Source organism: Equus asinus, chromosome X, assembly GCF_041296235.1.
Source record: "Equus asinus isolate D_3611 breed Donkey chromosome X, EquAss-T2T_v2, whole genome shotgun sequence".
Taxonomy (NCBI): Eukaryota; Metazoa; Chordata; class Mammalia; order Perissodactyla; family Equidae; genus Equus; species Equus asinus.
Window position 1 is genome coordinate 127,354,277 of NC_091820.1, and position 12,926 is coordinate 127,367,202.

At 45.8% G+C, this 12,926-nt stretch overlaps 1 protein-coding gene across 6 annotated transcripts in view; it reads right to left on the minus strand.

The window, feature by feature from the left end:
• MCF2 (MCF.2 cell line derived transforming sequence) overlaps positions 1-11,654 on the minus strand; it is a 101,820-nt gene extending 90,166 nt beyond the window's left edge. For 3 of the 6 annotated variants that reach the window (XR_011499779.1, XR_011499778.1, XM_044763017.2), the window contains exon 1: positions 11,129-11,507. Coding sequence is in view for 4 of the 6 variants with exons in the window: in XM_044763017.2 (XP_044618952.2) it covers positions 11,129-11,390 (262 nt within the window). In the remaining 2 variants the exon portion in view is untranslated. Of the gene's footprint in view, positions 1-11,128 lie in introns of all 6 variants that reach the window. The other 3 variants (XM_070502636.1, XM_044763016.2, XM_044763015.2) reach the window with 2 other exon arrangements.
• Positions 11,655-12,926: the final 1,272 nt, after the last annotated feature.

A 12,926-nucleotide genomic window follows, 5' to 3' on the forward strand; every position in this document is an offset into this window, starting at 1 on the left:
AGTTCCTATGGCCACAAACCAAACTGTAAGTAGTGTTTCCCCCCGGAGAGCAGGACTCGGCTAGGCACAGGGGTGACTCACTTTTTACTTTATGGACACGTGTATCGTTCAGATGATTTACAAAGATCACATATAAATAATTTAATTTAAAAACATAAGAAAATGGGAACATAAAAAATACTTCCTAACCAGAAGCAAAAAACAAAAGAAACCACACACACAGAAAAAAGAAGTACCTAAGGCATTAGGCAAGGAAGAGAGAAATAAAGAAGAGAAAGCAAAGAGAGGGATGAAAGGGAGAGGGCCAAAAAGTACACGAGAGAAACAAAGTGCAGCGGGCGGGAAGTAACAGGCTGAATGAAGCCCTCCGCCCAAGAGCCGGGTGTCCCAGGGTACTGGGCCTCGCCTGTGTCTCTTTAGACGTTTAATTAAGAGCATGGCTACGGAAAGCTTTTCCTTTCTCTCCCTTCAGATTAAAAGCCACTCAATGGAGACAGCAAGTTTTCCTTGTACAGCAGCAGGAGCTGCCATTGTCTTGGGAAGCTGCCTAACAATGGCCACCTAATGAACTCATTACGCAGAAACCCAGTACATGTAGGTAAATCTGGAGAGGGACTGAATCCTTCCATAAAGAGAACTATGTATGTGGTGATTGACTGTACGGAAAAATAGGGATAAGCAAATGTTTTCCCTGCTGAAAGCATCAGCAAATCCACAGCAGGGCTGGCCCAAGCTCATCTGTTTAGCCGCCGTAATCTATTTTCCTAAAAGACGCCTCCAATCACAGGGAGGTGGATTACACACTTGATTGACAAATGGTCTTGTCCAGCCTAGAAAGGTCTTTGCAGATTCCTGGTTAATGTGGCATCAGAATGCATGCTTCTCGTTTTCCCTATGTCATCCCACCTAGTCCCACAGAGACTGGCGTGCCAAACGCTGAATCACAAACACTAAGGCAACTGAGCTAGTGAGTATATTTTGTTGTTGTTTGTCCTCATGCTTTTGTTTCTCCTTGGGAGAACACTTGTGGATATTAACTTTTTTTTGCCTTTTAAGCTTTTAGCAGGGTCTCTAGAATAATCCTCACAACAGAAATGAATTAACATAGTGGAATCCTTGGAAACTCAAGAAAAACTAGAGGAATAACCATTCAATATGAGCGTCGATGGGACAGAATGCACGATAGTAAATAATTACCAAATACCTTAAATGTGAATACCTCATATTTGGGGAAACTTCAATTTGTACAACTATAAAAATGAGGTTCAAACATTCCCTGAATTGATCTACAGATCCAATGCAATCCCTAGCAAAATGCCAGCTAGTTTTTTTATGCAGAAAATGATAAGCTAATCCTAAAATTAATATGGAAGTGCAAGGGTCCCAGAATAGCCAAAACAATCTCGAAAAAGAAGAACAAAATTGGAAAATTCACATTTCCTGATTTCAAAAGCTGGTACAAAGCCACAGTAATCAACACAGTGTGATACAGGTGTAATGAGAGACTTACAGATAGGTCAGTGGAATGGAACTGAGAGTCCAGAAATAAACCCTTACATCTATGGTCAACTGATTTTAAACCAAGGTACCCAGACATTTCAGTGGGGAAAGGATAGTCTTTCCAACAAATGGTGCTGGGAACACTTAGATATATGCACATGCAAAGGAATGAAGTGGGACCCCTGACTCACGACATACGCTCAAAATGAATCAAAGACCTAAACGTAAGAGCTAAAACTATAAAACTCAGATGAAAACAGGTGTAATTCTTGGATTAGGGAATCTTTTCTACCAAAAAGACAAGAGATAACAGAAAAAAATAGGCCAACAGGATGAAAAGATGCTCAATATCACTAATCATCAGGGAAACGCAAATGAAAACCACAATGACATATCTCCTCACACCTGTCAGAATGGCTATTATCAAAAAGACAAGAAATAACAAGAGTTATTGAGGATGTGGAGAATAGGGAAGCCTTGTGCACTGTTGGCGGGAATGTGAAATCGTGCAGCCACTGTGAAAACATCATGGAGGTTCCTCAAAAAATTAAAACTAGAACTATCATATGATCCAGCAATGCCACTTCTGGGTATTATCTGAAGAAAAAGAAAACATTAACTTGAAAAGATACACGCACCCCCCCGTTGCAGAGTTATTTACAATAGCCAAGGTATGGAAGCACCATAGGTGTCCATCAATCGATGAATGGATGAAGAAGTTGTGATATAAATATACAAAGGAATACCATTCAGCCATAGAAAAGAAGGAAGTCTTGTCATCTGCAACAACATGGATGGACCTTGAGAGCATTATGCTAAGTGAAATAAGTCAGACAGAGAAAGCCAAATATCATACAATCTCACTTATATGTGGAATCTGGTGGGGGAGGTGGCGCGCGAAATGGGTGAAGATGGTCAAAAGGTAGAAACTTCCAATTATAAAATAAGTAAGACATGGGGTGTAATGTACGGCATGGTGGCTACAGTTAATAATACATATTTGAAAGTTGCTGAGAGTAAATCTTAAAAGTTCTCATCATAGGGGAAAAATTTGGTAACTGTGTATGGTGACGGATGTTAACTAGACTTATTGGTTTGATAATTTTGCAATATATATACAAATATCGAATCATTATGTTTTACATCTGAAACTATGTTACATGTCGATTATACCTCAATAAAAAAAGAACTGAAAACAGAGATTCCAAAAAAAGAGAAAAAATAGGTAAATTTGACCTCAAAGTTAAAAACACTTGTGCTTCAAAAGAAACTATCAAAAAAAATGACAACCCACAGATTGGCAGAAAACACTTGTAAATCAAATATCTGATAAAGATCTTGAACCCAGACTATATAACGAACTCTTACAACTAAACAGTAAAAAGAGGAATAGCTGATTTAAAAAATGGCAAAGACTCTGCAGAGACATTTCTCCAAAGAAGATACACAAATGGCCAATAAACACATGAAAAGGTGCTCAACATCACTAGCCATTCGGGAAATGCAAATCAAAACCACAGTGAGAAACCACTTCACACCCACTAGGATGGCTGGAACCAAAAAAACAGAGATTAACAAGTCCTGGGAAGGACTCAGAGAAACTGGAACCCTCATACAATGATGGCGGGAAGGTAAAATGGTACAGCTGCTTTGGAAAACTGTCCGGGAGTTCCTCAAAAGCTTAAACATAGAGTCACTCTATGAGCTAGCAATTCCACTCCTAGATATATACTCAAAAGAAATGAAAACGTATGTCCACACAAAAACTTGTCTAAGAATGTTCATAGCGACATTATTCATAATAGCAAATAGGCGGAAACAACTCAAATGTCCAACAACTGAAGAATGGCTAATTGAAATGTGGTCTGTATCTATACAATGTAGTAATAAGCAGCCATATAAAAGAATGCAGTACTGATGCATGCTACTACATGGATGAACTTTAAAAACATTATGCCAAGTGAAAGAAGCCAGTCACAAGAGATCATATATTATATGAATCTATTTGTCCAAAAAGTCCAGAATAGGCACATCTATAGAGATAGGAAGTATATTATTAGCTGCCAGAGGCTGGTGGGAAGGGCTGGTTGGGAGGAAATGGGGAGTGACAGCTCGTGGGAACAGGGTGGGGTGATGGGAATGTTCTAAATTTGCGGTAATGATTGTACAACTTTGGGATGATACTAAAAACCTTTGAAAAGTATATTTTAAATGGGTTAATTGTATGGCGTATGAATTATATCTCAATAAAGCTGTTTAACAAATGTTGGAGAGGACGTGGAGAGAAGGGAACCCTCACACACTGCTGGTGGGGGTGCAGCCACCATGGAAAACAGCATGGAGATTTATCAAAAAATTAAAAATAGAAATACCATATGACCCAGCCATCCCACTACTACGTATTTATCCAAAGAACTTGAAACAACAATTCAAAGAGACTTAGGCACCCCTATGTTCACTGCAGCAGTATTCACAATAGCCAAGATGTGGAAGCAACCTAAGTGTCCATCAACTGATGATTGGATAAAGAAGATGTGATACAGATATACAACGGAATACTACTCAGCCATAAAAAGAGACAAAATCGTCCCATTTGCAACAACATGGATGGACCTCGAGGGTATTATGTCAAGCAAAATAAGTCATACAGAGAAAGAAAAACACCATATGATTTCACTCATATGTGGAAGACAAACAAACACATGGACAAAGAGAACAGATTAGGGGTTACCAGAGAGGAAGGGGGTTGGGGGGCCGGCAAAAGGACTAAAGGGCCATATAAGTATGGTGATGGATAAAAATTAGACTATTGGTGGTGGGGACCATGCAGTCTACACAGAAACTGATAAATAATAACGTACACCTGAAACCACACAATGTTATAAACCATTATGACCTCAATAAAATAATTTAAAAATAAATAAAGCTGTTCAAAAAAACCAGAATGGGATCCTGTTTCTCCCATTTGTCCTCTTGTTAACAAAACTCTTTTCTGCTCCTCCTTGCTAGGAATGGCTCTCCTTCCCTTTTCAGGTTAATGCAAAAAATTATCTGAATTATATTATCTGAATTAAAATTATCTTACATATCTCCATAAAGTTGCTGGCTCATAATTTTCTAGACAGAATACACATATGAAAATTATAACTGCTGCTAAAAAGTCTGCTTTCCCAGCATCTGCAGGGTTAAGAGCCGACTTAAATTCTTCATGGCAAAGGTGACAATATCATTAATAAATATTCAAAAGAAAGTCAGAGAGAAGGTCATCTACCTTTAAGAGTAAATTTCGATATATTAAAATGTCACTACATTTGCTAACTCAATTATTTTATAAGCCTCAAACTTTGAGTGTAAAATGGTCCTTCTTTCCAATTTGCTACCACCCTTTGGTTTTTCCATTAAAATATGATTTTTTTAAAAGAAAACTATACCATGTATTGAAAATGATAGGCAATTGAATAAAGGGCTTCTCCACTGGAAAGCAATACTGGCTGCTTACAATTTCTACTGAAGAAAGCATAAGATGGGAAGGGATCATCTGCAGCATGATTTTAAACCATAACTGACTAACCTACAGATTTCTTGTACCCATCAAAAAGGATCAGTTGCCACTGCAGTTGTAGTTTCTCTCTTTGGAGAGCTTTAAACATAGACCTCTTGGGCTGGCCCCGTGGCCGAGTGGTTAAGTTCGTGCGCTCCGCTGCAGGCGGCCCAGTGTTCCCTGGGTTCGAATCCTGGGTGGGGACATGGCACTGCTCATCAAACCACGCTGAGGCAGCGTCCCACATGCCACAACTAGAAGGACCCACAACGAAGAATATACAACTATGTACTGTGGGGCTTTGGGGAAAAAAGGGGAAAAAGTAAAATCTTTAAAAAAAAACAAAACATAGACCTCTTCTTCACCCTCAGGCAGAGATTACGTTGGTTCCAGACTGTGAGCAAAGAACATGAGTCAAAGTGACCTGTGAGCAAATCTGACAGCACAAACATTTGAACAACAAACCACAGAAATGATTTGTCTTTTTGGCGCATTGCTTCACTTTTACTTTGTGCTTTCCTTCCTCCTCAAATAAATGTTGCTTTGGGGAAGAGCCATAGATCACCCACAAGTCTTCACTGGGGGGACACAAACAACTGTCTCTTCTGGCTGATCTCTATCTATACTCTCTCATCCAGGATTTAAAGGCCACCTATAAGGCCGATGACTCCCAGATTTATAGCCACAGCCCAGATCCCTTCCTTGAACACCAGATTCCTATATCCAGTTGCCTGCTTGACATCTCCACATGGATATCCAATAGGCCCCTCAAAGTTAACAGGTCCCAAACCAATCTTCCGATCCTCATGGTTTCCCCCTCAAGCCTGCTCCTCATGCAGTCATCTCCATCTCCATTGATAGTTCCTGCCACCCACTTGCACAGGCCAAGATTCTTAAGAGTCATCCCTGACTCTTCCCTTTCTCTTATACCCCGTATCCAAAACATTAGCAAATCATTTTGGCTCTAGCTTCAAAATTTATCCAGAATCTGACCACTGCTCACCACTTCCATTATTACCTCTCCAGCTTAAGCCACCATCATTAATCCTAATAGCCTCTTAATCCTAATTGGTCCCCCTATGTCCACCTCTGTCCCACCTGTAGCCTATTCTCCACACAGCATCCAGAAGGATGCTGCTGAAACATAAGATGCTGTTAAAAAGTAAGCCCCTCCTTTGCTCAAAACATTCTGATAGCTCCTCATCTGACTCAGGGTAAAAGCCGAAGTCTTTACCAAGCTCTATATGATCAGACCCCTTACCTCTCTCATTTCATACCTCACACACACCCATACATACATACATACACACATGAATTCAAACACTCATACAGCTTCAGCCACACTGGTCCCCTTCCTGTCCCTTGATCTTGTTAGTACTCTCTCATCTCAGGGCCTTTACGTCGACCGTCCCCTCGGCCTGGAACTCTCCCTCTGATACCCCCGATAACTTCTTCACGTCCTTTAGGTCTTTGCTCAATGTCACCTTCCCAGTGTTAAAAGTAACAAGAAGTCAGTCAGATCCTTACATCTGTCATACATATACAATGAGGGGAGGGCTTGGGTGAAAAATAAATGAGAGGAAGTGCTGTGACATTGGCCTCTTGCCAGGAGCTAACTGCCTTGGCAGCAACAGAAAGGGAAAGTCACCTGGGTGGCAATCAGATGGGCTGCATCTCCCCTTATGGGGTGCCCTCTGCTTCTGCCCTGGGGCAGGTGAGGCGCAGGCTTGTTAGCGAACCTTCAGAGAGTGCTTGCTTGAGAAGATGCTGTATGGGGACATTTGCTTTCAATCCTTGGGGGCAACTTCTAAGACTGAAGTCCCTCCTAGTGCCAAGCACTTACAGGCAGGCCCAAGAAATGTAACGAGTAAAATGCGTCTTGATTTTCTGATCGATTTTGAACACACTTATTTGTTTTACAAGAAAGCAAAATATTACCATTTCACATATCGTGATACTTCCATTTACAAGAGAACAAAGGTTTTCCTGATAACTTATTTAACAGCATCAACCCCCAGAACACGACTAAGAACTAGAAAAAAAGGGAAAGCTTTTATGCCATCGGAATAGATGATAGCAGAGCCCATGTACTAAAGCTCACCTACATTAGGAGAAGCAGACTCCCCACAGCCCTCCTCACAGGCTATTTACTCACATTTGACCGAAAATTCAGGCAAGTTCGTTTATCTCATTTCCTAGCTCATAACAACACATCAGAAGGAGCAACGGAGGAGAGGACACGTCGAGGGCTGGGCAGTAACCGCTGGTCGGCAGAAACAGTTAAAATAATGGCAGCGAGAAATGACAGCTCACAGACAGGGGATATATGGAAAGATTAGAAAAACAGGCATTACAAATTGAGCGGCAGAACAATCTGTGCCCAGTTGAATGTAGGGACAAACAGCCGTCCACAGTTAGGAGCCCTTGAGGCAACACTATATACAGCACATTAAAATAACTCATGCTATTATAAGGATAATCTCGAGTCATCAAGAAAGGATGCAATTTCTTACAATTATTTCCAGGTTCAGAAATCAGGAAAGTACAAAATCTTTCTGAAAAGCTTTCCATCCAAAATGGTTAGAGATTGGGGGGGGGGTCAAGCACCAAAAGAGCCGAACCTCAGTTACCCCAAAAACTCAGTGATGTGGAACGCCGAGTCCCGTGTTGCCTGGGAAATGACCCATCACCAGGGGAACATGTTTATACCAGGCTGCAACATACATTGAGTAATTAACTTCGGTGGGGATTTACACGTCTTCTTGGGGTAAACTCTGACAAAACAAAATTTGCAGTGAACAGGTTTTCACAACTACTTGTCTGAGTTATCTGAGGTTACCTTAGATCAGTATAGTTTGCATTCTTTCGTCCTGCAAGGAATGCAAAACATTTCTTTCTTTTTTCCTTCTTCTTTTTCCCCCATTATCAGGTATGGAAAATGTGAAAGGAGAAAAAAAACCTTTATATACGGCAAAGTCCAAAAGATAGTTTTATAATAAATCTGGGCTACTTCCATGCTAGACTTTCTGAGTTATCAAGATAACCCAGATAAGTGGATTTAAGGAAAGAACTTCAGTGCTAAGAGTTGTTTAATGGACTCCACAGATGACAGTAAGAAATAAGACTTGCTTCTTCTCAGCTCCAGGCCTACTGGTCAGCTCTCTTGGAATGTTCCACAGAAACCACATACCCAAAATTGAACCCCAAATTTGCTCTCCTCCTCCATTCCCTGTCTTAATGATCTCTCTCCCCACCCAGTCACCCTAACCAGAAGCCTAGAATTAACCTCGTCTCCTTCCCTGTCCCTCAAACCTCACACTAGTCACCAAGTCAAGTCAATTCTACCCTCTCAGGTCCTCAAGCTTCTCCTCTTCTCCCCATTCCCAGAAGTGGCTTAGTACGTGCCTTCATCCACTCCTGCCCAGCTATCTACAACTGCTTTCTAACTGGCCGCCCTACTTCCAGTCTTCTTCCTCTGTGCTGCATACTCCACACAGTCTCCTCCACTCAACCGCCAGAGTGGTATTTGTAAAATCAAGAAGTCCCACTATGCGTTGCCTCTGTTGACTACTGCGCACATTGTGCACTGTACAACCCTAGCACGGGCATCATTCATGGTATCATTTGTGCGAACGGAGCCCCTCAGGGTTTTGCAGTGCACAGTCTATACAACCACATGCAGCAGCCTTGGTCTATTCCCCTGCTTAGAACACTCCAATAGCTCCCCACTGCCCTACAAATAAAGCAAAGCCCTTTAATACGCCTCACAAGGCTCTGCCTGATCCAGCCCCTGCCTGCTTCTCCAAGTTTATCTTTCTCCTGTATTTTCCACACTTTACACTCCAATCACTTAAAAAAACACAATTCCTCAAACCTACTATGCTGTTCCCTTTCTGCTTGTTTTTGTACCTCTTACTTCCTCTGCCTAGAGACAGCCCTCTCCCTACCTATCCCCACCACAATCCATCCCCATCCGCAGTCCACCTGGAAATGTGTATGCATCCCTGAAGATTCACTTCATGCCTCCTGCTCCCCCTAAAGTCTCCCCTAAGTAGAGTCAGTCATTCCCTCTTGTGGCTGCCCCACAGCAGATGCTGCACAAGCCTGTGTAACAAGCTCTCACACTGCAGCGTGTCCCTGGGAGTGAGCGGGCTCTAAACGGTCATTACTAAAATGATCTTTCAGAAAGTTTTGTAAACATGTGAACATGAAACATGAACAGCTTTGTAAACATGTGCTTTAAATATATGAATATTTTAAAATATATGAAATCCTTTTCACATGTAAAATTAATGTACTATGGTGTGTGTTCTAACAGCATAGGTACAAACCACTTCCAGGACACTCTGTCGGTCCATAGCAAGGGAGACGTTACTGTTAAAAATACTGAAAGGCAGAAAAGTACCACAAGCCCATGTAAACACACAGCGCAGCAACTGGTGTCATTTAGATACTGTGATTGCTGTAATGCCGAGACGACACAGGCGTGACAACACGCAGGAGCCTTCAGAGGTACAGAAAGACAAAACATCAGACAACTATAGAAACAAGAGAAATCACTGGCTGTAGAAATGTTGACTTATATTTCATGGCATAGCTAACAATTTTTGTGATAAAGCATACATTTCTCCTACGGAGATTTTTTTTAACTTTCAGGAAGATGCAGAGGGTAAATGAGCACTAGATACAAACTACTTTCCACTGAGTTTCAATGAGATTCTTTTGTAGCATCCAAAAACCATTTCAATCACTGACGGCCTGAAGGAGCTTGCGCTCCATCACCGCACTCCCCTTAATGATTTATCACCTATGGGAAATAATACTGACCACCTCAAAAGCAAAGCAAGCAAGACCAACGAATTCTGCACGATGAAAATGCATAGACTGCAGCCTTGGCTTACTCATTCTGGTCTAACTAAAGGGGTTTGCATGGCTTCCTTTGGATTTGTGGACAGCCCTGAATAAGGAGGGATATTTGGAATGTGTGTTGTGGCTACCTGATTTGCGGAAAAGTGCCACCAAGACTACTTTCTTGACGCCAAATTCCCTTTTTTCAAGGCTTAACACCTGCTAAACCAAAACTACACCGGGAGCAGAGGAAGAGAAGCCCATCAATCGGAGAACCTCGCAGACCTGTCTGAAAAGCCCTGGCTGAACTTAAGGTCCCAGAGCTGCACCCTGTTCTCAGGGTTGCTCCTGCGCCCCAGTCTGCACGGTCTCACAGGAAGCTATCTCCTTGGAGCCCCAGAGTCTGCTGCATCTTCCCAGCTGTACCAACCCCAAAGCTCGGCATCTCCAGCTAGGGAAACGAGTGTGCATCACGGCTGGCAAGTGACCAAGCCCACGTTATACCCTTCACACCACCTTCCCAAATCGCGACAGCAGAAATAAAGGTTTTGAGAGTTTGTTGGCTTTTTTTGCTTGTTTGTCCTGTCCGTCAAACAAAAACTTCTGCCTTTGTAGTGAGTGCCTCCAACTTGTAGGGAGGCAGGAAGCTCATGGACCAAGCTAGAAAGATGCACTAGTCTGGGTGGAAGCCCAAGTCGGCGGCGGCACCGTTTCTACAACTCCTCCTCCAACTGCGCTGCGGCCGGCCTCAGAATCCGAGTCTCTTTTTGGACTCGGTTTCCCCAACACGTGTTACTCAAAAGCCCCCTAGCTTTTCCAGCATCCAGGGACTATTACAGTGGAAGTGCACCCTCGGGGAGGCTGGCCTCTGGTCTGTGGGATGCGGAGTTGGAAGAAATCATCTATCCCCACCTCTCTGATGACACAGAGAAGCGGGTGAGGAGTGGAGCGGGGACCGAACCGCTAGCAGCGGAGACCTCCCCCCGCGCCTCCGGGACTTTCTCATGGGGCGCACGCCCGCAGCGCGGCAGCCAGCCGAGGAACAACGGCCCGCCGCGCCGGAGTGCTCGCGCTGGCAGCCCGCTGCGGTGGGGCAGCGGGTGCGGGTGCGAGGCGTGAGGGAAGACAAAGTGTGCCCGCGGGCCCAGGCGGCTGGGGAGGGAGCGGGTGAGGAGAGGAGAGCGCGAAGCAGGCGGGAGCAGGAGGCCGCTGGGCGGCGTCCGCGGGGAGGAACCTTACCTGCGACGAAGACCGCTTGCAGGAGGCAGAGGTAGCTCTTGCCGTACTTCTCGGAAATCCTCACGCGCTGCAGGGCCATGGCCATGTCCACCTGCAGAGGGATAGCATGGGCGATCGGCACGAACGAGCAGCCGTCCTGGTCCTGGGGCAGGCCCGGGGTTCGGCCACACGGCACGGGGGTCTGCGGCGCCGAGGCCTGGGGCACGTGCCGGGCCGCCAGCGTGGGCGAGCCCGGGGGGCGCCGGGAGCCTGCCGCCGCCATCCGCACGCGGGAGTCGGGGCCGCGACCACCACCCCGGCGCCGCCGCCGAACTCCGCCCCGCGCCCGCCCCTGCGCGCCCCGGCACCGCCGGAGGGGTGCTGCCGCCGGCCCCGCTCGCTCGGCCGGCTGCGCCGCCGCCGGGGCCCGCTCACCCGCCCGCGCCCCTCGTGGGAACAGAGGCGCAGAGGCCGGAGAGCGGGGCACGCCCGGAGCCGGCGAACTTGCTCGGAGTTTGGGGCCCCGGTGGAGTGCTTCTGGCCGCAGCAGCCGCGAGGACAAGTCCTCCAGGGAGCGCACACACGCCCCCGCTTAGCTTCCTGGAGGATGGGAGGAGGCGGGGGATGTGGAGGAGGGACTCAAGTAGCCCAAAGGGAGAACCCCTGCGGGGACGCCCATTGTCAGGAGAGGGAAGGCCGGGCTAGAGGAGCACACGTGGTGGGAGGAGACGGCCCGGCCTCGCACTCCCATGGCAACTCTTGTAAGTCTTGGCGGTTCCTTAGCATCCCGGCCCGCAATGGCCAAGGCAAAGATTCGCTGCGCGGGGGGATTGCTCAGTGCGGGCACATGCAGGTGGCCCTGCCAGGACTGCTGTCCTTGCCAGCGCCAAGAGGAGACTAGCCTTGGAGAGGCTGAAAGGGTATGTGCTGAAGCCGGAATATGCCCTCCCCACCCCCAACTCAAACACACACTCTCTCCCTCTCTGTCCCCCCACCCCCATCTCTTGGGGGATGCTAAGCCCCAGGCCGTCCAGATCCCTGATTCTCAAACACTGAGGTCCTAGGCAGCCGCCTGTATAGACACCTGGGCTGCCATCCCTCTGGGGCTTGGGAATCTTGCCACGTCTTAGAGAAGGCACAGAATATAGAGGGCACAAGAAAACAAAAAGGCATGAGGAGGCGACCCCTTAAAGACTCCAAGTGGGAAACGAAAGGAGCTGGAGCTCTTTCCTTTCCCCAAATCCCCCAGGGATGGGTCCCTGAAAAGATGGGGCTCTGAAGACGCCAGGAGATGTCAGCATAAAAACTGCAGTCTGAAACCAAGTCAGCGTCATTGGGATTCACCCCAATTTTGCTCCAGTGCTAGAAGTCTTTATGCGAATTGCAAGTGCCACTTCTTTCTTTAATCCTTATCCTTTTCAAAATTGTTTGTCAGCAGAGTGGTCTGATGGTATGAAGGCCGGTCATTCCAAGTGGATCTTTTAAACATTCTGTGGGGAATCACTGATTCCCACCTGAGGAGAATGGGTGCAGGCAGCTACAAAAGGCAAGAGCGAGTAGGGGAGGAAACCACACACACACACACACACACACACACACACACTCCTCTTCCTCTAGCCAGTTTAAGCTCTGTCTGGATGTGTCCAGTCAACAGGCAGAATGTTTGCTAGCCCCTCTTGAATATGTGCAGAGGGGAGAGGAGCAACTGCTTATAATTGTCCCCTCTGTTGTGAACAAGATGACATTAAGAATTCCACCCATGCTGGGGCTGGCCCCGTGGCCGAGTGGTTAAGTTCGCGCACTCCGCTGCAGGCGGCCC